General features: G+C 28.0%; 1 protein-coding gene across 8 annotated transcripts in view; it reads right to left on the reverse strand.

Annotated features, from left to right (window-relative positions):
- Positions 1 to 27713, reverse strand: part of LOC129960317 (CUGBP Elav-like family member 1) — a 1029875-nt gene that overhangs the window by 15619 nt on the left and 986543 nt on the right. For all 8 annotated transcript variants that reach the window (XM_056073674.1, XM_056073675.1, XM_056073679.1 and 5 more), the window contains 6 exons: positions 4688 to 4807; positions 3760 to 3817; positions 2624 to 2701; positions 432 to 518; positions 261 to 320; positions 42 to 128 (listed from right to left, as the gene is read on the reverse strand). In XM_056073674.1, coding sequence (XP_055929649.1) covers positions 42 to 128; positions 261 to 320; positions 432 to 518; positions 2624 to 2701; positions 3760 to 3817; positions 4688 to 4807 — 490 coding nt within the window. The remainder of the gene's footprint in view (positions 1 to 41; positions 129 to 260; positions 321 to 431; positions 519 to 2623; positions 2702 to 3759; positions 3818 to 4687; positions 4808 to 27713) is intronic.

The raw sequence follows: 27713 nt of genomic DNA on the forward strand, positions 1-27713 counted from the left end.
ATTCAAACAATATGCATTAAAAATGATAATTCTAAATTTACTTGGTGTTGATAAGCTGAGGCCAGAAGTACCAGAATTCCCAGCAGCAGCTAATGCAGCTAAATTCTGCATAACTACAGGGTTCAAACCTGAAAAAATTAAAATTTCATTGAATACTTTATCAAATAATACAGGAATAAAATGGAAAACTGTCTTAAGAGATAAGATAAAGAATAGATAATTTAGAAATGAAACTCTGTGAAAGAAATATATATACCAACCAGAGGTATTAGCCAAACCAGCTAAAGCAGCAATGCTCTGTAAACTAGCAGTATTAAGTTCTAGAAAAAGAAAAGAAAAAAGCTCTCGAAAGATGGCTAATTACATATAATAGACAAATTTTCTTCAAACACTATATTAATTCTTAACTGAGAAATATTTTAAAATCTAACCTGATGCATTGCTCCCAGCATTAGACAAACCAATGTTTGGACTTACTCCCTGACTAGCTAGGCTTTGAATGTTCAATGAATTAAGACCTAAAAAAAGGAAGAAAAAAAAATTATATATAAAAAGATATATATATAAAAAATATGTTACTTATATAAAAGTTAACAACACAAACTAAAAAGGTAATTCACACACTATATTTTTAGGTGTTTTGAAACACACAAATTTACCATTAAGACTTGGGAAAAAAGTTTCAAGCAATAATTAACAATGGACATACAGATGGGGAAAAATACTTTAACAGAAATCATATCTCTAAAACCTGTCATGCAAAATGATCCCTCAGTAACAAAATCATGGCAGACTTTCCTTAAACAAATAATTCATATACTCTGCTATTTCTAAATCTCTGTAGGCAAGTATGAACAAGATAATTCATCCATTATCTTAATATCAAATATGATTATGTAAGGGAATTTTACAAAGGAACAAAAGAACTTTAACTCTGAGAATTGAGCAAACAGAGTAAAAATAAATTCTATTGCATTTTCAGCACCCAGTAAATGCATATTAAACAGCTTAAAAGTTTTCTTTATATTACAATCTTCTAACAAATTGAGTAATGTCTTCAGAAATTTTAATTAAGATTAAGGAACAGTTTTTTTTATTTATATTTATTTTCCTGGTATATCGAATTCATCTATCAACATTTTAACCCATTCGATATACACTGCATACCATGCGTGCAATCCATTTCAAATGAGTAAACACAGAAAGAAAAAAAAAAAAAAAATGCTGTCTCAAATGGGTTAATGAGCTTTGTTCTTATAAACCTATATATATGAATTACTCTACCATCCTTGTAGTTTAGATACAATGATAGTGGTATAAGTTTTCACTGATAATCAGGAATTTTCAGAAAAGGAATTAAAATTCAATGAAAATTAAAAAATTTTCCCCTTTTTATTTATACTAACACTTAATTTAGCAAGCTAAAACAGTGAACAAAGGATGGCTGAAATAGAATGAATCAATACAAAATTTCAAGTAAAAAATAAAATGAATAACAATTTTTTCCTTCATTTATATTTAAGAATTAAAATTTTTCAGTAATTTCATAAAAGCCATATTAAAAATAGCAGAGAAAAAGATTACATTTTATTTGATGATAAATCACATCTTTTTATCTTATATTTCAAGTTTAAAGAAGATCAACTGTGATATATTTTAATAGCTACTAATATTTTGTCTAATATCTTGCATTAAGAAAAATTATTTCTTGGACATGCACACATATTTGTTACATCAGACCATTTTAAATATCGCCAAGGATCATCCGAATGGAGGTTTTAGTGCCAGCTTGAAAGAATAGAAGACAGTGTACCTTTTAGAAAAAATTGTGAAGAGACATTTCAAAAGATCTTTTAAATTTTTCACACAAGAATAAAACTATCTATTAATTAACGTTATTCTGATTCAGAAGCTTCCTCACCTTTCCAATCTTCATTCCAGAATAATTCCATCACAATTAGTTGAAATAGGCAAAAGAAAAATATCATAAAAATGCTTACCTTTTTTTAAAGAAAATTTCTAAATCAGTAACGAGCTGAATGTAAAGAGGACTAAATTTCTAAACTTTGCACAATATTTATATACATTTAACATTAAATAATCATAAAATCAGAAATTCAACATATGAAAGTTTATGAATTAAAATTTGTAAGTAAATTATAAATGGACCCAAATATGAATTGTTAATATAAATGCTTGTTAATACAAATGAATAATATTTCACAAATAAGCTAAGAGAATAATTTTAGTTGCTATAACATTCATAATATGTAATCAGATTTTCATTGCAATAGTTAAAAAAAATCATTTTTTAAAAAAGTAAATTTTTAAAGAATTATTACTTGAAATCACACTAATAAATGTGAATGTTACTCCAAAAAGAGTAAAAGGAATTCTCTCTCCTTTAAACATATCATAATTCATTAAAAGAAAATTTTTTTTTGCCCTTTTAATATAATGTAATCTTAAAAAATGTTATTAAGTACCTCAGCTTATTAGAATTTTATTAATTTTATTTATTGTATGTGAAAGCTTTGTGGAAAATATGCAAATATTTTAAGTTAAAAAAAAAAGAACCTAAAAATAATATTCAAATATTTGTTTTTCTTCAAGTCAAACATACCTGCGCTGCTATTATTCACAGATGCTTGTGCAGCAGCTAATGCAGCCAGCTGTTGTTGCAAGGTAAGGGAACTAAAGCCTGCAAGATTATGTGCAATTGCTTAACATTTTACTTTCACTCTATTAACAGCAATATTTCAAAACAATTAATATCTATTAAATCTATTAAAATTATTAAGTATTCTTTTACAAGGGATATATTGAAACAAAGTTTGGTAAGAGGCATTTTAAATTGGATTTCTATTCAACTTAAAATTCTGTTAATGAAGTTTAGAAAAAGGTTACAATCAATAGGTATCAGTTTTCTAAATTATACAGTTATAGTACAGTTACAAAAATTCTTAAAAGTAAATAAATAGTCTACTATTCATGAGATATTTTATTATTAAATAAAATATTTTATTGTTAAATAGAATATTTTATTAATAAATAAAAATATTAAATATTTTAGTTAACATGCAGTGAGAATGCTCACAATCCTACAACTTTTGGGGGAAAATGCAATGTTTGATCTTGTTAATTAACAATTTTTTGTAACAACAAATGGGAAGGGAAAAGGAAAAGAAAAATGAAGTTAACAATAGAACAAGAAATAATTTGTGAATCAAAAAGCACTGATAATTTATATTTAAACATCTATCTTACTTCATACTAAGTTGTGCTATTAATTACAACATATGTGAAATTTAGTAATTATGTTAACTACCTACAAGAAGGGGTTTTATATGTCAAAATCTTTTCAAATTAAAAAAAAAAACAATTCATAATAAGACAACAGCAATTCAAAATATTTTGAAGCATGAAACCTCTCTCTTATAATCTTCATAACTACAAAGTTTTATTGTTTTGTTTGTTTTATTTCATGAGTTCTTTTAAGGAGACCATTTCAAGGATCATTAGTTAAGAAATGAGGAGTTACTTGGATAGTTTAAAAATATTTTGTTTATATTAGCATGCAAGCGCGCGCGCACACACACACACACACGAAATGAATTATAGGAATTTTATCTTGATTGCTTGTGAAATAAAAATATTATTTAAGGAATAATTTGTTTAAAAAAAGGAAATCAGTAATAAAAATTTAGGAGGATCAATATCTAATTTTCAAATGATTGAAATAAAAAATATTCTACTTACCACCACCAGAAACCTGAGGAAGATTTGCAAATGCACCAAATCCTGGTTGTGAAGCAGCCTAATAAAATAAAAAGAATGAACTCAGCATCAAAAATACTTTCTCGTAACAAAAATTAAATTATATGTAGGTTTTAATTTTGCAAATTGATTTAAAGTTCCACAATGATTTTGGAATTACACATCACCCATTCTTTGCCAGTCAGTAAATATAACTTTTTAAGGCATGGATTCAGTTGTGATGAGTTAATGTACCATTTATATTTGGAAAGAATTTAAATATAGATGGAGAGTTGGATAAGAATTTTCTGGTTTTCAACAATAAATATAATGCAAAGCTATTTTTTTTTCTTTCCTTTTTTCTATTATGACATTCGGATATTCTATCATTTCATTCCTCTTTCAAATTCTGAACTTGAACTAATTTCCAGATTTTTTATTTTGATTCTTTACCCAGATATTCTAAATATGCCTAAGTTACCCAATAGAAACAAGATAATTCAATATCAGCATACTAAAATTTTGTGCTGCAGCAGAAGGAGGATAACAAAATATAAGACATTTTCAGGATATTAATATTTTTAAGCTTATTAGGCAAAAATTGCTGGAATGAAATATATAGTGCATAGAGAATATATTTTTTATCACACTTGCACTTTGATAAACATTTCACTACAAGAGATGTAAAAGGAACAGTGCCAGATTTAAAGTTGATGAGACTTTGAGATATTCTAGATATGGGATACTTTATAAGTCTATTTAAATAGCACATTTTGAATACATATAACACCTACTTACTCAGACTATTTGGAAAAAGGGCGGGGTCATAAGAAAGTGGGGGATTCCAAGCTATAACATGTATAGTTTATACATAAATCTGGCACTGACAATTTTATTGCATTACATTTACAATTCAGAAGTAAAAACTTACTGCTCCAAGATTAGCCAAATTGGCCATATTCATTATATTTGCCATTAATTGGAAATGTCGCTTTTGGTCCTTGTCCTTTTGTGTATCAGCAAATTTCACAACAAGTGGACTACTGCAGCCCTAGAATATAATAAAAAATACTGATGTATTAAGACAGTTCTTTTTTTCATTCACAATAACATGAAAGATTACATTAAGACTTTAAAAAAAGACAATGATTGTAAAAAAACAATCATCTTTTTACTAAGCTTTTATTGTTTGCAATGTGTTTAATTTTTTTCACAATATCATGAATTTGAAAGAAAGGGAAATAGTATCTCATAAGAAGCGAATTTTAACAAGCCATCCCTTATCTGTTTTCCAGACAGTTCACAGAAACTAAAATAAATTCAGTTTGAATGTTGATTAATTTGACAAAAAATGTTTAGATGTGAAAACACAGGTTAAAACCATGAAGCAAAAATAATTTTAAAAGATTAAATTACAAAGGATATAAAGTCACTAAAAAGTAATTTTTAAAAAATGAAGAAAGCTATATCTTTAGCTGTTCTTTGTTTATATGTATTAATGCACATTTAACAAGGGATTAAATTTGAATTTCAAGCTTTCAACAGAATAACATATTTAGATTAAAAACAAACTTGAAGATATAAAGAAAAAAAAAAAAAAAATACAATAAAACCTTTTTCTATACTTTTAAATTAAAAGTTATTTCTAAATAAATTCCTATTCTGCTTGTATTTAAAGAGAGAATGAATGCATTATTTTACTATCTTCTGAATAAAACAATGGAAATTGTTTAAGCAATAAATATTACGATAGTTTTTTCTGTTTGTTGCAAAATTTAGTTTTGTACAATTCTATAAATCCTAGCTTGATGATACAGCAGCATATAACAATCAATTGTTTAAATCATGACATAGTTCCGAAAAACAAAACAACAACAACAACAAAAAAAACAGCATCAAAAATAATTTCATTATAAGCATAAATAATAGAGAGCATCAAAAATAATTTTACAATGTTTTGAAATCCTTCATTTTGATATAGTTGAACTTCATTTTCAACAATATCAAAATTTATCAATAAATTTGATTAAATTTTTTTAAAGAATTTAAATGATATTTTTAGCATCAATTAACCTACTTTATTGCATTTTAAATACATGATAACTAAATTACGATAACAGTTCTCATCAATCTGAAAATACTAAAGCTAAAGGATTTTTAAAAAAAAGGAAAAAAAGAACTGAATTTTATAAAATACAAAACTGTGATAACAGAAGTAAATTCAATATAATTAAATTTAATGATGATTAATCAATAAGAGACCTCAAAAATAAAATTCCATTCCAAAAATTCTGAAATTTGGGGAAATGTGCCATATCTACCATAATCATTTCAGCCCTAATCAGCAGATACATCCTTGAGATTAGACATCATTCTCTATTAATGTACATCCTATTTATACATGGGTTATTGCAGAAAGAACGATTTTTGCATAGAATTTAAAATTTTTTATCACAAAGGTCGTTCAAAAGGTTTAATAATGTAACAAAAATTATTCTGACTATACGAGTTTTATTATACAATACGTCGTTACAATTAAACTTGAATGATCTAATCCGCCATGAATATATAACAGCTCAAAAAATTATGTTGGTCAAACAATTAATCTGTCCTTCCTCAATATAAAATTTTTTTCCATACCAAAAGTTAAAATATCAGAAAATTATAGCTCAAGAATATTTCCTAAAATGAACAATATAATTAAGCTAGCAATAAAATATGGCCATGTTTACTTTCTAATAAATATAAAGTAATGCACAACATTTAGAATTTGATTTAGTTAAGAACTTAGTATTTAGTGCTTCCAATGAATAATAGCAAAATGCAGAAACTTAAAAATTAAAATTTTAATTAGGAATATTTATATTTTTTATTTATAAAATTTCTTTTTGATAGGCTTTGTTGTAAAATTAGAATATAGATGCAACGTAAAAGGTGAATCAATTCAATCGAATCTCTAAAATACATTCCCGTGTTTTGTATTTTAGAGTTATTTAAATTTCCTTGTATATTTTTATTAATAAAATGGTTGAAATGTAGTTTTGTGTGCCCCCCCCCCCCGAGTTTGTCGCCAATATGGCAATACAACGAAATTATCTTGTAGCAACCCTAATGCTTTTTTTGTTTACTACTTTTTACAATGGTTGAATTATACATGAATTTTGCACATGAAAATTTGCTCTCAACAGAAAAGAATGGCACAGCCGGCTTGTAAAATCTTCCTTATTTCAAAATTCTTAAGATTAGCAGCGATAGTGATCCCAAAACTTAAAAATCTCAGAAAAACCAATACTTATCAGTAAAGATCATAATTTTAATGCAGAAAGTGGTAATCGTAATTGTTTCATAGAAGTGTTTGTTTATTTTGTTCACCATTTTTATTGGTGACTTGGCATCCTTGGTGCAGCAAAAGGTACACTAAACTACACTTTTGCCAATAAAATAATTTAAAGCACATCTTCAAGAGATTAATTATTTATCTCATAAAAAAATACCGACTTAAATTTAAAGAAATGTTCTTTTCTTGATTTATTAACAAATACAGTAACTATATGGTTTAATCAATCAAATATCTAAGAGCCTGATTTCTTCCATACACCCAAGATATTGGTATTAATTCATATAAAGAATCTCTTCAATACAAGGTAACATAAAAAAGTATCAAATTAAAAATTTTACTGAATTAGATTTATTAAAAGGATTGAAACTTTTAATTATAATTTTGGTAATTTTTGAAAACTTCTGAATAAAAATGAATCCAATGGAATTCAAATAACATATTGTTTTTAATTAATCGAATTCATCTAAATTTATTATCTGATTTTTGCTTTTAAATTCAAATGTATATTTCATGTCCCGCAAATTTATTTCTTGTAAAATACTGCATTAATTTGTAAAAACTTAAAATGTTGAGAATTCTTCCAGAAGAATTTTTATATAAATACTTCTTTAATCAATATTCCGTCTGGGAAATTTTAAAATAAATAAAGATAACTTTCATGAACAAATAATTAACTGGCTTTCACATATCTGATAATGACAAATTATAAGAAAGGATACTGCGATGTCAATTACTGAAAATACAAAAGATTTCTAGGATATTTAATAATACCAAAACTTATTATTTACATTTTTTAGAAATATCTACAAAATGTTTCCCCGCACTTGAAATTACACAGATTACATTTAAAGTAATTATTTCTACTGAGAGCTGTGAATATCATTGCACTTTCTTTTCTATTCTTAAGATAGTAAAAAAACATATGTTAACTTCAGTCAAGAACTAAATGGAAAGTAAATTCCCCCAGATTTAGCACGGCATTTAGAGATTAAAAAAAGGTAACTTACAATTAAATAAAGATCTGAAGGAAACAAGAATTTAAATTACTTCAGATCTTTTTTTTTATTTACGCGCCAACAATTGCGTAAAAGTCAACTAGTTGATATAGAACGTCTCTTATCCCCAGGAAAGCCGAAATGGTTCCAGTTGCAGCAGCTGACAAGCAGTAGAAGTTACTATCCGCGGGAATGTCGAAATGGTTACAGTTAACACAAATCGAAAATAATGGAGAACTTGAAAAAATATAATTTGGTTTTTGTTGACAAAAGTTTGTGATAAAAGGATCTAGTAGGAAATGTTACACTGGACAATTATTTTTTCTAAAGCTTTTCTCCATAGGCCGAATATTTTATGTGTTTTAATAATATGTGGGACATGTCATTGACTTCATTGCAACTGTTGCACGTTGAATTTGTACAGAATATTTGGAGTAATAATTATATAATTTTATTAAACGTGCTATGATTCTATTGTGTTCCCAATTTCGAATCCAATTTCTGATAAAAATAATATCTGGCATGTTTCCAAACGATACTTGGTGTTTTACTTCTCCCGTAATTTTCTGAATAATTTGAACTGAGCACTTTATTATGTTAGAGATAAAATTTTACGAGTAGATCTAGTCTGTAAACGGTAATTGTTCTATGACATTCTTTGCGGATGAACATGCTTTTTCATTCTACAAGATTCCTAAATGAGTAGGATTAGAAAAAATTATATGACTTTTTAATTTCATCATTTTCTTATATAAATTTTTGAACTAAATGCTGTATAATCTTAGGCGAACGGAAGGAGATATTTTAAGTGAAGTAAATGCCGAATACACAAGAAACTATCTATACTAAATAATATTTTAAAATTTGAAAAACAATATAGTGTAATATTGTTCTACAGTACTGAAACAATGCAATGCAGAATATAAATCTTTTGCAATATTGGTTAATGCTGAATTTCACTTTTGTACAATATAGTTCTCCATATTATATAACATAGTTTCTCATTGTTGCACAAATCAGTTCCCAAAATTATAAATAATCCCAAAATTAACTTTAACTACCTTTTAGAGTATGAAATTTTTTCACATCTTTTGATTGTTAATTATTCTATATTTACTGTATTACTCACTCTAAAATTCGAACCCGGGTTCTTTTGGTTAGTTAACACTTTCTTATCCACTCAACTAGGCAGAATGTGAGTGCAAATTATAGTAACACAGTGTTTGGCTTGATAGAAAGTATAGTATGATTTCCGAATCTAATTTAATCATTATTATTATAATTTCGAGCTAAGAATGTTTTTGAAGTGAAAGTTGAAGATATTTTCGCATCTAAGATTTACTAATGCAATTAATTCTAGCACTCAGATTTAAAAGAAATTGCTTTTAAAAATTTGGGACATTAAGGAAGTTATAATCACGCTGTTTTACCCTATTTTAGCTTTGGTTTAGTTTATGAAAATAAAATCAATATTTAGGTATCCGATTATGTTCGGAGGCCTTTTTTTCGTATTGATATTTGAAGTAATATTTTTACATTTTCAAATGAAATATTATGCAAAAACATAGTATATCGTACAACAATAATTTATAATTTAAATATTTTTTTAATATTTGAAAAAACTGCATTTCCTGCATCAAATTTTACCTTCAAAATTTTTTAATCTAAAATAAAGACCGATTCTATAGTATATATATCTATAGAATGATCGATATATTGGTTATGAGCGGAAGCAAACTTTAAGAATAATCCAAAATTCTTACAAATTATGAGTTTTAATTTTGGAATTTTGTCCCCCCCCCAAGTTTAAAAGATGCATAACTTTACTATGGCTCATCATTGCACATATATTTTGGTTCATTTTCTAGAATATATTATAATTAAAATTTATTTTAAATTTCAGACAGATATTTTAAATAGTATTTTATTAATAATGTTTGAAAAATGGAATTTTTTGGAAAAACCATACTCCGAGAAAAATAGGTTTAAAGTTTTTATTTTGAATTTTCAATAAGATCAAAAAGGTTTTTTTAAAAAAAATTTCTAGATTGTCAGATGATTCCTTCTTTTTCTTGAATGCAATTCATTTTTCTTTTAATTTTCAATTTTGGAATTTTTTTCTCCACTGTATTTATAGAATTAAATAAATATGAAGATCTGCTTTACAGCCAGCATTGACAGGTTTTAATATTTCTTCAGTCTTTTAATTTGAAAATGCATGCTAACTTATTTGGTGTAAACTGTTATCAGTTAATATTTATTATAAGGGCCATTCAAATACTTTTCATGCGTTTATTTTCAGAAATTACAGCGTTATCGAAATTGAAGATACCTTAGCTATTTATAATTCAGTAACTGCTCTTTTCTACATTAATGGACAATTTCCAGTAAAGTCCAATTTATAGATGCTTTCTACAGTGTTCTGTAATTTTGTTTTAATATAGTTTAATAAATGATGCCAGCAATAAATGAAAATTAACAAAATATTCAACTTTAATGATCAGTCTCAAAAAAGTCATTCATCAATATAGAAAAAAAGGATCCGATAAAGCACGCTGCTTTGTAGGTGACATTTATAGACGGATTCTATTTTGCAAATACTGTTATGCTATTTAATTTGAAAAACTCTTCTTTGAAGAAAGTTATACTTCTATTTAACAATGCTGCCAGTGATTCCAGGCTAAAGACATTTGTATATTAACTCATTAATATGAACAGTCATAAGAACTTTAATACCAAGAATGATAGCAACAATTTATTTTTTGTGTTTTAGAAACTGCCATGTAAATCTGATAAATGGCTGTAAGATTGTCTGTAAAAGGTGTAAATCCGTGTTGAATTGAACGAAGCTTTTTTTATTTTACATATTAGACATCCTATAATGAGTTGAGATAAATTACTTTCGAAAATTTTGTAGAATACTGAAGTAAGGGCTATTGGTATGTATAACGTTAATTTTGTTTTACCATTAATGGCTTTTCGGGTAGGTGTGATAGTTGCATGCTTCTAATTTTTTTAGAGAACACAATTAAAATTCAGTCGTTGTTCAAATAATTGGAGAATTTTTTTAAAGAACAGAATTACCAAGATCTTTCAACCAAATTATTGGGATTTTGTCTATAACTGGAGGCAGTGCTTTCTGTCTAGCATTTTTAAATTTGCAAAACTATCCTTTTATTTAAAAAATACCATCATTGGCATAGTCTAATGGGATAGGTTCGTGCTGGAAATCGTGCATTGAAAAATTTTATGCAAACAGATTGCTTTGAGTTCTTGAATTGCTAATGTATCTGTTATGAAAAATATTTTCTTGTTTTTAATATTAGAATTTTTATGGTTAGCAAACTTATTTAAAATGCTAAAGAACGTTATAGAGTTTTGGGATGTTTTATACAGACTTTCTCAGTAATTATTTCTTGCTTTTTTAATATAAAACTTTAATTTACTTCTATATCTTTTGTACCGAATCCAGTCTGATGTAAATATATTCACCATTTCTTTTTTCCACAAGTGCTTTTTTCAGGCTGTTAAAATCATTACATTTAGCATTCCACAACCGGTAAAATTTTCTTTAAAGTGTGACTATTTATGATTAGAGAAATATTTTCCAGTAACATTTTCAAAAATTCGTATTTAAATGTAATCGAGGATATCTTTTGATTTCTTGATAATTGGATTCCAGTTAACCTATCTGATATATTTTAGTAATTTCTGTGAAGTTGGACCATGTAACAATAAGTAACAAATGAGCACTTTCGTCAGAGTATTCATTTACATAACAATCTATTTCGGAAAGTAGAAACACAGAATAAAAACTTAGAATAGATGTCGTACTGATGTTTATGATCTGAATGGAATTAGATATATTTAGTATCAGTTATTCCGTCAATCAAAATTATCACTGTCAGCCGAAACGTTTTTTGTCGCATAACGAATCACGAAGGTTAAAATAGCCGTAGATAAAAGTTGGGGAGTTTAAACTAATTAAAAACATTTGGCCATGATTAATATTAAATCCATGGGGAACGTAAATATTCAAAATTGTAAAATTTGTTATTCTATCTGAATTTCTACCTCAAGGAAATTAAGGTTCTGGTCATTTTGATTGCAATAAATAATCCTGATAGATATATTTCTTGAAAAGTCAATAAGTAAACCATAACTGAACTTATTGTTATGGTATATCGAAAGAAAATTTTGTATGGATATGAGGAATAATAATCTTTTTTAAAATATGTTTCTTGAAAAGTCCAAAAGTTTGATGTTGAAATATGGAGCTGTGCTAACCAGATTTGTTCATTCTTTTAGCTTCTACAATCCCGTTGGAGAAAAGACATTTTAATGAAAACACCTTTCTGATCAAAACTAGCAGAAAATCCTTCTTGAGAAATATGACAATAAATTATAATGAACAACCTCAAAAATGAAAGGTAGATATAAGTGAAACGAAATGAAAAACAAATTCCCATTATTTTCGACTTGAATCAAAAGCTAACAAGGTTACAAAAATGATGGAAAATTATTCCAAAGGCATATAATTTTGATTGCTACATCCTTTACATTGAAAATTCTTTTCCGAGACTGGTCAGATACCCTAAAACTTTTAACGGGATGGATAGTTGTGGGAGGCGTGTTAGCATCTAAATTCTGTGCTATGATTTTGACAAATTGAGCATGATAGTTTCAATTAATATTGTTCAATTTAATTAATATTGTCCAGATAGTTCAATTCACACGACATGATAAAGGCAGAGAACATGCTCTTACCATATGTCGAAGTACCTGCCAGTCATCTCATTGATGCTCATCCTGTCCACAAACACAAAAGAATATCGAAGAATTCTGTAGTAGGGTCCTATCGAAAACCATCAACAAGCTTGCTATTGGATAGCCTTCAGTGGACGACTGGATTGTTAAAAGTGTCTCAAATATTGATATCCAAAAGAACGAATTTCAGACTACAGATGCCATCATCAATAAGGCTTTCCAAGGTCTCCCAAGAGATGCGACATTAGATCATCATAGAATCGTATCGATACACTTAGAAAAACTAAATATACAATCCCTAAAGTGTAATTAACATTAAAGGTTGGAGAATTGTTTCAACAACCTTGTTGTTACGATTGTAGCAATGACTTCTTGGCAAATTGTACGTACAGCTATACGGACCTTAATGTTCGGTAACAAAATTGGGGTCATGTCCTTTTCATTAATGAGTCGCGATTCTATATACAGAATAATTCTTCATAATTCTTTACCAGGAGAGAGCGTGCTGTCTGCTATTATACTTCCAAAACAAGTGGAATCTATTATTTGAGTGGAAATGGAATTCTTATGTTGAAAAATTACTTGGACAATTCCATATCTCTGCGTATGTTTGAAGCGTTATTCTATGACTGCACAACCGTATAGAAGTGAAGCTCTATAACTTTGTTTGAAGTTTTCTCAAGAGCAGTTGGCAGTGGTTTTATTTTAATTAACGATAACTCTAGAAAAATATATTTAGCTATATTCTTCCAACAGTCAAAAGATCTAGCCATTGTATTCATTTTTAGATCTAGATCTTAGGCTAGTCAAAAGATATAGCCATTGTATTCATTTTTAGATCTAGATCTTAGGCTAGTCAAAAGATATAGCCATTGTATTCATTCTTAGATTCATAGTGTCCATTATACTGTTCTTTCAGAACATTTTTCTGATGTTTCTGTGAAATGTAAACTCTTTGTCCTTAAATAATGCACTCATCATGAATGGTGCATTAGCTTCGTTCCCTTTTAAATTTCAACTTTCCATCAAGACATTCAAGTATGGAAATTCATCCAGAGTTTTCATTCTTAAGATTCATTTTTCCCTATCTAATATTGTAACCCTCTTAAAGCGACAGGCAGTGTTTCAATTTGTATAATTTGAAATACTATGATATCATCTTTTGTTCTCCCGAGGTTTTAGGCAAACGAATAAAAATCGTAATAGGCATGATCGATGGCTTTCCAGAATACAGTATCAAACTGGAATGATTGCAAAATTAATATATTATATAATAGTTTAATAGCTATTAATATTGGTAATTTTCATTTTCGTCCATGAAATGGATACTAAATATTTACGATCTGTTATCAGAGTGTATCTTCTACCTACTAAGCACAAGTAAAATTTTCTGTCACCCCCACTATGGCGGAAGAATCTTTGTCAGTTTGGGATATTTTTGTTCAGTTCCAGTTATTTTAAATTACATCTGTTTCAAATAACTTTGAAGTAACATCAAAGATTGAGTTAGTTTTGATTATAATTTCAGTTAGATAGGATCCAATCTGATAAAATCATTACCATTTTTTTTATAAACTTCAATTAATCAAGTCAGTTATCACTAAACTACAGCCGAGTAGTTTTATATGGTGCCTATTAAGCAGTTTTTAAATTTATCCATCTATTTGGATCACTGGAATATATTTTTTGTAATATAAAAGGTAATATTTCCTTTTGTCTTTTTGAGCAAGTAAGAGTTTACTTCTTTTTGTCAACAAGTGAATTGTTGAGAACTATTATTTCGGAAATAATAGTATTAATAGAATAAAGTTATGAAACACCGGTGGCGAAATCTAAAGAACAATATGCATAATTAAAGACATTGCGATAAATTCATAGGTTACACACATTTAGGCAAATACTGTCGTGTAAGCAGGTCAGGTGCATATTTACTCTTCATGGGTTAACCGAATTTCAACTGTGTGATACAGAAATTTGGGGAAATAGTGTAGGTTAATTGTCATCCTTGTCAACTATCCATGGCTCAGAATTACGGATCAATCCTCAATAGTCCTGAGTAGATTCAACAAGGTATGTTACTTTAACGAATCAAATAGTTTGTAGAAAATCATGAATAATAAAAAGCCATCATTTGCTCAGAAATCTAAACACTAAAATATTTTGTTTTAAGACTGCTGATAAATAACATAGATTGAAAAAAATGTATCCTAATAAATTAATTTTTTTTATAGTTAACGCAGTTTTGATCTCATGCAAAAAAAAAAAAAAAAAAAAAAAAAAAGTAGCAATTAGGGAAAAGATATATTCATTTCTTGGAGTATAATAAAGGTATTTTTTCTGTAAATTTGAAATGAAAAAATTTATTTCTTTTAATTATTGATTGAACTATTGAAATAAGAATAGATTTTTATAGCAACATAAAATTTAATAAAAAATATTTTTGAACCAAGATAATTTCTTTATCTTAATTTTGAAGATCTATTTAAATTAAATTTTATATGTATTCGTGCATCAAAATCAAACATGGATAATTGGAAAATGAATTCAAAGTTTTTTCCCCACTAATAAAGTTCCTATATACATGGCTGACATAATAAAAAAATTTCTTCATACAAAAATTCATTTCTAACTTCTCAAGTAATTAATAGATATAACTAATAAGAAATTTGTAAGAATACCATTTAAGTTCAAAATAAAATGCATGATGTCGTTAAAAATTTAATAAAGACATTCGAAACAATAATGTCCCGAAATGGGACATAAATTTATAAAAAGAAGGAAAATTAATGCCCTTTTATTAATTTAAATGGTACAAACTCTACATTTCTTCTCATTATAATAGAATATAATAGTGTAAACTTCCCAAAAGGTTTCTGTGAGCAAATCAATTAATTTAAGGAACAAAAATAAGTGAGAAGGAAACTGCTACTGTCAATTCTCCGATACGGAAGCCCTTCCTGGTTTTGAGCATGAGCATGCGCCAGGAAGCACTTATTCCGCCAAAATATGAGTGAGATGAAAGAAAATGCTTAAAACTAAATGGAAGTAAAAGTTAAGACCAAACAAAGAAGTGCTGAAATGCGCTCATCTTACTGCGTATCAATTTTTTGAGGAGTAAAACCATCCAAAAATGCTTATCTCGAAATCTTGAAACGAATAATATCAATTTGTATAAATATTTGTTTTTTGTTATAATTGTTCAGGTCTGTAAAAGATGTATAATTTAATACATAATCAGCAGAAAATACGCTTTAATATTGTTATGATATTTTACGGTATCTTTATAGAAAAAAAATCGTCAGTTTTTGTTGTTGGTTCATTTTAATTTCTTCGCGAGACTGTGAATATAGTAAAATAATCATCATATTTAAAACATTCTCTTCGATGACTTAGACATAGTTTTGATAAATTTATTTCCATATAACCTTAATTTGTAATTTTTCTTTAAGGATCTGATAGCTTTTCTAAAAAAAATAATAGCAAGACTAATTTTGATCGAGCATATAACCGCTTAATAGGAGACACTACATACCTCAATTTTCAAAATGCCATTCGAGATAGAAGAAACTAAATTCCTCGAAACCAACAACGAATATTTCTGACTTTTTTCCCCATCAGGCATGAATATATGACCGCATATTCACACCAAATATGTAAAGAAGTCAGAAGTATTTGTTAATGGTTGTGAGCAATTCTATAACTTTCTGTTGTAAAAGTTGGAAAACTGAGATAGGTGCTGACTTTTTACTTATCTGGTAAGTTAAGTGATATGTAAAAAAATGCTATGATTGCTAATTGACGATATTTCACTTTTTCGCTTATACGAAGTTTACAAGGATAAAGTATTGTATTCATCAAAGAAATTAGATTTCGATATGTTGACGAATCTTTGCAATCTACTCGTTTTGCATCCAAGTTCGAAATTTAATTTTTTGAAATATGTCTGTAAAGACAATTACCCAAAAATGCAAATCATTTAGAAATGACGAGAATGAAATTTGGAATGCGAGTCCTTTTTAAAAAAATCAAAACTGTTTATTTCTATCAAGTTTCTGCCCATATTCTTCTATGGAAATCTATCCAACAGACAGTGTGAATGGAAATTCAATAATTGAAAAGCCTGTCATTTAGTTAGATAAATGATAAATTAACTATTGAAATTGAATGTAAAAATATCTTGAACCAAATTTTGGATCAAATTCATCAACTAATTGATTGTCTGTTGTCATGCCTATTCGTACATGTGTGAAACACTATAATATAACAAAGCAGTAAGTTGGATGGATATATTTTAGTGTCTAATCTTTGCACCAAAGTTGTCAATCTGAATTGAATTTTTGATTCAATCCATGAAACGGTGAATCGTTTCGTAGTTGTTTATGTGAACGTGCAGATATTCAAAAGTGCAGCAATGAAAATTATTATGTGTTTTAATAACAGAATTATAGATCAAATTCAAATTGGTATTGAGAAGAGACCAAAGTGCATAGTTGATTGATTCTTTTCATTGTACTGCGAAAATACTAGTTGGTTGATAAAAAAAAGCCAGCACAATTTGAACCAGGATCTATTATAAATTAATGTTTGACAGCTATACTTCAGAATTGAAGGGTCTTATCAAATACGGCATTGATAATGTTACGAAATCGAAATTTCGATCCTTTAGAAATTTAAATGTAAACATCCCGCCGCCAGAGATGCCTACATTTAAATTCCAATATTTTCTTTCATCATTTTTTATTTATTGTATGCATCTTTTAAATGTGCAGAAACATGAATGACCTACATTTCAGATGATCAGTAAATGACTGTTTTTTATTGGCAACAAACGACGATGTTTCGATAAAAAGTCAACGAATTGTCAAATCCGATAAAAATTATCAAAATAAAAATATTCCAGTTTTAGAATAAATTTCCCAGATCTCCTGGAATTTACAGACTGTTAGTAGTTTGTAGTCTCTAGTCACCCTGATTCGTCATTGATAGTGAAAAATCCAGTTATTTTTCTTTTTGTTGTAAAATTTGGAAAATTAAGATTCGTGATGTTGCTTAGGATGACATATTTGTTTGAAACATATAATGAACTCGACTCCGTTCATAGCAATTAAAAGTTAGAAACGTCGAAGAAATAATTGATAAACATAACAAAATACTCAATATGTAAGAAGACTGTGCAGAATTGTGAAATTGTAAAATAAAATCGAAAGAATTTTTCGCGTTCTCTGTTCTCTACAAATTGTTCAAATTATTACCACTAGATGGCACCAGGAGCTTTGTGAAAATCAGGAAGTTAAGCTGCAGCGAGAATTCAATCGGGAGAAGAAATAATAAAACTTTTGTGTCCGCAAACAAAATGCTAATTGTAAATCTCTTCAATACATATAAAAATAAAAACACAGAAATAAAACTGCGCAAAAGGTCAAAGAAAAATTCAAATATATCAAGAGAAAAAAAGCTAATTGACAATTACATTTCCAATAGAAAAAATCTAATCATGAAGGCTAAAAGGTAATCCTTACGAATTAAGGCCAATTAATCAAATGAGAAACTACTTTTTATTTACATTTTTTTTTCATGCGACATCGCAGTTTATTTTGTTATCGATCTTTTTTTCTCGACTGAAAGTACTTTTGAAAGAAAAACGTTCTATTCTAGTAACTGGTTAAATAGTGAATTATAAACAAGTAAACAAATACAAAATAAATTACTTTCTGATAAGAAAATAAGCAATGTTTCAAATGAAATGCTTCTATCCAATTCCTGTAGGCTACTAAATTCGTATTTTCGATTCCGACCTTTTTTAAAATGAGAGTTATGTGTTCAAAAATAATTTTAATATTTGATTAAAGTAAAATTAACATTTTCACACGATATATATTGTATATGTATAATGCAGAATTTAAAATATGTTTGGTAATTCTATGACAGATATAAATAATTAAACTGAGTTATGGTTATCGGATATTGGATTCAGTTCTTATAGTCTCACCGTGAAGGTCAAAACATGCATGATTTTATCTAGGGGGATCGATAGTGCATCTCGCACTGTGCATCATATTTTTGCCCTCCAGTGGCGTAGCTACTGGGGAGCAAAGAAGATATAAATGCTTCGGGCGCCAAGGAGGTAAAATATTAGTGCATTTCTGTCGTTTTCTTAAGTGAAATATCCTGAGGGAATGATAAAGTAATGTCATGCCCTGAGCATCGCATACAGTTACTATAGCATGATGATGACGAAATTCGGAAAAAAAAATTAATATGAAATCAGTTGTCAATGGCAGACTGAGTTTAAAAAATATTGGTTGCTAAGAGACAATAAGGGCCCCACTCATACCTACAATGCTATTGTTCGATTTCCATAAAAGCAAATAAAATTTCTTTAATAATAAATTGATATTATTTTGTATATCAGCGTTTTTCAGATAAATATATTATATACTTTTTTAAAAATTAAAATATACATTGATTTGTGTGTAAATTAGTATTCAATCAAGTGCTATTACTTTATATATCTTTACTTTCTTTAAAATGACCTTCACATTACTTACCCAATACGATCGCAGTAGCCTTTGTCACATTATAAATTCGAAACGTTTCGGAATATTTATTGTTCATTCCCAAATTCTGAAAACCCTCCGCACTTTTGCGCAAGCGTCAAGAGACGTTTATTTCGTCAAAAAAGGGATGCGAAGAAAGGTGAAAAGAAGAGATTTTTAAATGTGGCAATAAGATGACTTCAGACTATTTTTGAATTAGGAGGTGAAATAACCGCTCGCCTTTTTGCGTGCAACTTCTTAGCGAAATGCAAGCATTAAAAAGTGGTAGTCTCGGGATCCTGAAACGAGCAGCATATATACTATCGGGAGCAAAATAAAAAGTATAAGGATAATTTTTATGACTGAAAATGCTGTACGTTTTTGATAGTTGTATAGCAACAGTTATTTTGAGAAGTTTTAATCAAATTATCTGCGATTTTTTTAAATATTTTTAAAGAATACTTCTTAGTCAAATATTAACAATATAAAAGTACAGACGTATACTGCACGCAGTCCACTAAATAAAGGAATTCGAAGAAAAAAAATAACAGCACAATATCGTATTATAATATAATATATAGACCTTAAAAACAAATACTAAATTTCATATTAAATACAAAATGACAGAGTTTAAAGAGAAAGTATCAAAAATTCAAAAACTGGTTGTACGTCATAATTTTTTAAAAAGTTTATTCATACAGTTGTTATTCCTCAAAAACGGATTTCAATTTTCTTTTTAATTATAAAGGCTTAAGTAAATTCATTTTAGGAAGACTGCATATCGTAATGATGCTCATGACATGACATTATATATATATATATATATATATATATATATATATATATATATATATATATATATAATCAATCTAAAGTAAGAAATATTTTGAAAACGGAACTAAAACGAAATAGTTACGGAATCGCAACTAAAAATTATTTCTTATTCGAACAAAAACCAAAAAAAGGAACAGGAAAAACTTCATAGTATTTAGAGAGCGCAAATGCATCTACTTCTAAAACACAGATGAACTGAGATAAAAGTATTAAAATCAAGTTAATAAGAAAATAAAATGAAACCAAATAAAAATTAAACCAAAAAAAAAAAAGAATCCGATCTGAAGGCTTTTTCAAGGGTCACCTTCAGGCAGGGATAGAAAAAAAGGGGATATTTTTCTGTAAAGGAATGCAGACAAGACAGTCTAATAATGATTCTGTGACTCGAAAATCCCCTGAAATTAGGCCCAAGAGATATACCATTTTAACAGAAAGGGAAATACAAAACAACAAATTAGAAGAAAATATCCACTAATAAGTTAAAAACAACAACCCATAAAATAACACTCAAACCATTAATGCAAACAAAAAGGAAGCACATACCAACAGCAGGCAAAAAAATTTTAAGCTATCGATTGTGATTCACGCTTTTTAAAACCACAAAGCTAACGTATTTAAGGTAAAAAACAATTGTAGGCTCCCTATTGAGTGATCTAATATGCAAGGAAAGTTCTATTTTTATTTTAGGTAAAGGATTAATCCCAAACCATACCTTGTTTAATTAAAAAGTTGACATTACAGTAATTTCTAGGAAATTCATTTTTAATTAAATTTTTAATGAGGTTATTTGATGCTTCAATATAGGAATTTTTATTATTGCAAAATATTATATATATGTGTGTGTGTGTAATGATATCTCTAAATCTAAATTAAATCCTAATTAATTTCCTAATTTTTATCTTAATTTAACCCATATTAACTAATTCTAAAATGTTCTCTTATTTCTGATCCAATTCCACCTTTTTTATTCAGTTAATGCTAAACAAGCTCTGTAAAAATGCTTAAATCAGTGTTTCCCGCACTCCGAGTGAAAGGATAAAAATCTGTCAAGCTAAACAAATTCTTTTAAAAGATACCTATGTCCCCCTTTCCTAAATCGACATGTGTAAAGAAATTCTTATCAGAATCTCATAGTATATAATCACTGGGGAAAAAATTTCACGCTCTTTCACTCTTTTCGCTCTTGTGTCGTGCTGTAGATTGATGTACCTCGTCGCTTCTTGCTTGTACATAAATTATGCCACCAGGGATGGAATAAAAGCGAAGTTTAAAAGTTCAGTGTCTTCTCTCTCTTCGGTCACGAAATTGCTCATATTATATATATATATATATATATATATATGAAATGCTGCTCAAATTTAAAAACACTTAAATATCTCTGTTGCGTGTGTCTTCCACGCCTATCAGTATGTAATAAAGGTAATTTTAACAGTCTTAAATTGCTGCCCAAGCAATTCTTTAGTTTCAGTTCTAGAGTCACTCCCGAAAATGGGAAACCTTTTCTGAACTCTTAAAACGTCGCAATTTTCACGTTCGTCTTCTTTTTTGCTTCATATTTTCAGCGGAGAAGCTATGCCTTTTTTCTCTGCAATGGATTGAATTACTATAAAACTAGCTATTATTCACTGACAATAGTATTGAAAACCATATTTCAAATTGCTTTTAATCATTTATGATTAAAATGAGCGGAGTTATGGCTGTTTATCAACGGCTGCAAATTCTTTCAAGCATAAAAACTTTTTACTTAACACACACACATATTATATATATATAATAAATCAAATAAATGAATTAGCGCCTCATTAAAACAAACAACTTTTGCGCATAAAGTATTTCGATATAGTTTTTAATTGTTTAGAAGTTAAAGGCTGAAAAGTGATTTTCAAGCTCCAACTTCGGCCATTTTTAACATGATATATAATGCCAGTTTTGAAAATAAAATAAGATAAAACTTCTACGCATACTTCCTTTCCTTACTTTGAAATTATTTAAAGGCAAGTGAACTAAAGTTTAATAATGTGAAGAAAATTAACTAAATAAAAAATAAATAAATAAAGAAGCAAAAATATTTATTGGCAACATTATATAAAAAGGATAAGCTTTTAAAAATTCTAGAAGCTGTGTGTACTTTAGTCCTTTTGAATATATTTTATTATAATCTTTATTTTGGAAGCGAGAATGTGTGAGAGTTTCTTTTGATTTTATTAGCTTTTAAAATAAACCAAATTATTTTCTAAAATTATAACCTTTCCGTGACAATATACATAAAAATCGAAATCTTCTTCATGATCAGGACTAGGCACTTGAAAATTTCGCAGGTGTTTTTTGGCAGTAGACTGCTTTTTTAAATATGATTAAATTGTATCGCAAAGGTTTAAAGGCATTTTTAAAAATGAAACTCACTGATCCGATGTCTTTATTGATCTGGCGGACATTTAGTTTGATGTTGGACGTATTACTGAGAATGTATTCTATTAAAAAATCATCATGATTTAACACAAATATGCTAAAAAGAACTGATGATATATTTCTTTTTATTTCAGTTAATATAGCTGAAATATTCAAAAGTGCAATAGATAATATTTCAATTCCAGTATTAATTAAGAAAAGCAGACGATATTTTCTCTTCAATATAATCGAAAATCAAATGATAAATTCTTAAATTGTATGATAAAACATTATTCTTTGCATTTAATTGAAAGAATAATAACCGCAAACGATAAGTAGTTTCTTCAAATATGCTTAATATGCAGATGTTCAATTTTTAGTTCTTTCTTTTTCGGCATTTGCTTTAAAAAAAGCTTTTCAATAATATGTAACAAACTTGTTTGTATCTTATTTTTTTATGTATGTTGCTTTAATATTATTTATTATGAATGAAGGCTGAATTATGTGATAGAAATGTCATTAATTGTGATTGCTTTAAAGGGCAATATTTCATTGTTTTTGTCTAAGGATTGAAAGGAATTCGCAAATAGTAGCTTTGATGATAAAAAATCTACCTTTGCCTTCCAGCTTACCAAAGGAATTTTTTAAAATTTTTTTATATTATTAATCGACCTAGCTCTTGTTCACATGGAAGCATAAAACCTGAGTGAAAAAACAAAAACAAACTTAGCTATTGACATTGCAGAGAAAATATCTCGAGCATAATTTAGTCAGTAAATTAAATCAAGTCTTCATAAGTATGAAGAAGTCCTTTATCAATTATAGGAATAATTAAATATTTAGTTATTAATTAGCTATCATCATTTAGAATATAATTCTTCAAACACATGGTGAATAATATATCAAAAATCCTAAAATTTTTCACAAATACGACATTTTAAAATCTTTTAGACATAAGAATAACTGGTTGGAATTTATAATACTTGACTTCATTCGAAGGCAGTCTTCAAAATGATCTATCAGTTCATTCCTTAAGTTTTTATATGTACTGCGACCAACTGAGATCTACAAGACTTTGATACAAAACTTTACATCTAACATTTTCAACCAATACAAATTTGTATTTGATTGTAGCACTTTCTAATATTCTTGTATAAGACAAATCTGATGATCTTTATTTCGTCACTGTTCCCTGAGGTTCAGAATGCTGCAATATTAATTTCTAATTGTTAGATCTGGAGAATTTTTGAGCCAACATATATATCCTGGGGACCACATTATTTTAAGTGTAAGATACACTTGTCATCGGGCAAGCTGGCAGTTTGGTTAGTCCACACCTGACTCTCGTTACAGCATTACTCGCTTCTTTTGTTTATCAACTGACTAACAGGACAGACTAGTTAACCTCAGATCTTGCCATTTGGTGTGGAGCGGGAACAAAGTTAATAAAAATCTGGAAAACAATTTTATTTTATAATAACCATTCTTTGTTGAATGCTTTCTCTATTAGCATAAGATATTATACAGATCTCCACTATGTTGTCCGATATTCTGAGTACATGCAATATTGTGATGACATCGTAATAATGTTGTTGGCAATTTATTTCAATAAGGTTGAGAAAGCCATCTTATTGATGTCATAACATTAACATTGCTAACCATTCAGACATTGCTAAAAGCTTTCTAGACGATTCCAATTAGTTATTTTTTAACCTCATTTCCTGCAGAGAGTCCAGAAGAGTATCTTATGATTGCTGCAACATTGAGAAATGCTTGATAGATTGCTTTGATAACAAAAAAAAAAAAAAAAAAAAAAAAAACAGGCCAGACAAGTTCTGTTTTATTATTTTTAACCTCATTCTCATTCATGATTATATCAAATCTGAGTTTTATTAATTTTAGTTTATATTTTCCAATGAATACATGTACCTATTTTTTACACATCACAATACAATTGTTAAAATAGTTGCAGACTGAGTCAAAGAATTAATTGGCAACAATTCTGATTTTTAAAAAATAAATTTGTACTGATATTACATTTATTTTCGGCCATTTCTAATGAATTTTAATTTAATATTAATTTTTAATTTAATGATTTTTTAAAAATTATTAATTGTTAACCTATGGAAAACATAATATAGATTAATTTTTTTAAATCTAACGTTTTCATATGGCATGTGAATAAGTTACCTTTTTGCACAAAACAAATATTTTAAAGCATTTTACCAACAATTTCGTTAAATAGTTTGCATTAAATTAGTTGCAATCAAATCATGGCTTACGTGATTTCTGGCTCAATTATTTTATAAAGTACAAAAAAAAAAAAAAAAAAAGTGGCGGGGGGGGGGTTAAAATTTTGCCTAAATATTGTCTGTCACAGACAACTGCTTTTGAAAATGCTTCTGAAACTCGTTTCAAAAAGCATTGTAGGTAGTAACAACTAAGATTCAGCTTAATACTAAACAGATCAGCTAAATATAATGTAGTTTACGTTGCTATTTTTTTTATGATTCGTATTTCTCTTGATATTCAGTTACAACCATACGAAAGCACTTGCAATTACTAATTGGTGAGTTTCCAAATTTATTATGATATCAAGCAAGAAAGTAGAATACATGATTGTTATTGATTGAACTGGAATCGGTAATGGTTAGTTGCATAACTGTAGCGTTAGATATTTTGTTAAATGCGCTATGCATTTTTTTTATAATATGAACAATTGTAATAACTACATATACATATAATTCTGAATACTGTTCACTTCAGAAATCCCAGATTTTTGGATGATTTTACATCGCAGAGAGGTGATATGCAGTGAGTACAATAAGCATATTTTCAGAGTCTATTCCTTAGGCCTAACTTTCGTTCTGTTAAATGAGTTTTCTATCAAACCTTTTTCCCCCGCTTGCAATGTTGAAGAGTACTATTTTTTTTTTAATTCGAAACTTGTATATTACTTTTGTTCATGTATGGCTAGTTAAATTTTGAAGATTATCAGCAGTTACTACGCCACTTAATTCCGTTTATTGCATGGCTAAATAAAAAAAAATCTCTTCCTTCATCTTTTATCTCATTCCTATTTTGTTGAAATCAATGCTTCCTAGTTCAGGATTTTCGCATCTGAGAACAGTCAGCACTATTAGGAATACAGGAAATTCAGGATTCCGTAGTGACTTCAAAAATTAATAATTCGAAAACAAATGAAACTGCTATTTTCACTGAAAAGAAATGAAGCGTCACTCTTTCCCAGTTCTCGAAATCAGAATTCATTGGAAACAAAGCTTATAATTTAAACCGACAGATGCTTCTGTTGATTGTTACATTGCGAATGAGTACATACGACAAGACAGTTCAATAATGCCATTTTTCTTTCAGAAGCTGAACTGATAGATGTGGAAAAAATACTTTTTGTATAGTTAATCAAAATTTTGATTGCTCTCATTTTGTCGCACTGAAACAAATTGTGTTTAATGCTGTGAAAACTGAGTCTCTGTATCCGACAGTTGAGCTTTTGAATAGTACATACTGAATATTTGCAAAACATTATGTCTTGACATATGTGGTGCATTCCTGCAAGAATTAAAACGGCAATGATTTAGAATGAAAGCTTTGTTTCTAATAAATTCTGGTTTCATGGAGAATCAATGGAGTGGTCTTCCCGAAACTTTCTAGCATACTTCTTAATATAGATGATACCTTACCCTTCTGCAAAAAAATTGCAGCCCTTAGGCAAGACCATAAACGCTACGAGTATTTGGATTTTTAAAAATTTGATTTGCAGCATCCCTCTCAAAATAAAATATTTATTTTGAGCTTCGTAGTATAGGGAAGAAAACTGAATACGCCTTGTTCAATCGGTAGAAACAAAAATTTGGCACATAATTTTGTTTTAGTAATGAAGTTACATATTGAATTTCATTTAATATCTAAATCGTTGCATTTTTCAGTTATTATATGCATGCCAATGTACGAACCGATATATTATCAAAAAATTGATGGATTTTATTCCAATTTTTTTTATATGGATTTATGCTTTATATGTTCAAACTGTGCACTAAATTTTATTTATCTAACTTGTAAGTTTAAGTTAACTAAGTTTTTGTGTTATCCTGTTCAAATGAACTCGAAAAGGAAGACAGACAACGAGCTTCTTGCGAATGGATTTCGTTCAAAATTTGAAAAAAGTCTACAAATTTGGCGCTAAGATCATACACCAAATTTGATGTGTTCTATATCAAAGCACTTTTGAGTTATCGTGTTTACAGACAGACATAATTCCCAAAACTTATTTTTTGGATTCATGGAGGTGCAGATTCTTCCAAAATGCACATTCTTCAAAATTTCGAGGCGGAATTTTTTGGCGATTATAGTATTTTCTCTTTGCGTAATTCGTATAGTAATAGTTTGTCTCCATTTTCAGGCTTTCTGTGCATATAGTAACTTTTATCTTTAATCTTTTGTGAATTATTGATTTTTGAATTTGCTCCGACTTTTTAAATAATCCATGATATGTTTAACGTCTTAGGTCACATAATTGCTAAAGAGTAATTAAGCTGCAATATTTTTTGAGAAAAAAAAGAAACACTAACGAAATTATAAGGTATCGAATATTAAGTTTTTATTTATATTTAACTGATGATAAAAATGTTAAAAATTTCTTTGAATTGTGGATTAAACGATAAATGTTTTTGGCTGAATAGAAAGTTAAGAGCGCATGTAAAAAATCGCAATGAAAAACTCTATTGTTAAAAGAATGTTTTCCATTTTAGTTAATATTTTTCAGAGTTTAAGTTAATTATTTTTTTTACTAGTAAACCTGATTTAAAAAGGAAAATCTGAAGGACGCACGAAAGAATGAGCGCCAGAAACAAATAAAAGACAAAGGAGTTTAAATTCAGATGGAATTAGAAAAATTAAAATAGAAACAATAGAAAATTAAGCAACGGATTGACTGAACTTCAGATTGCTTTCATATTCAAATTATTCTAAATCCGAAATGAATTAATTAAAAAATATTGAATTAAAACGTATAAAGATAAAAGTAGTGAAAAGAAACAATAATAATAATAATTAAACCAATCTATAATTATTTTTGAA

The sequence above is a fragment of the Argiope bruennichi genome, chromosome X2, assembly GCF_947563725.1.
Source record: "Argiope bruennichi chromosome X2, qqArgBrue1.1, whole genome shotgun sequence".
In the NCBI taxonomy this organism is placed as follows: Eukaryota; Metazoa; Arthropoda; class Arachnida; order Araneae; family Araneidae; genus Argiope; species Argiope bruennichi.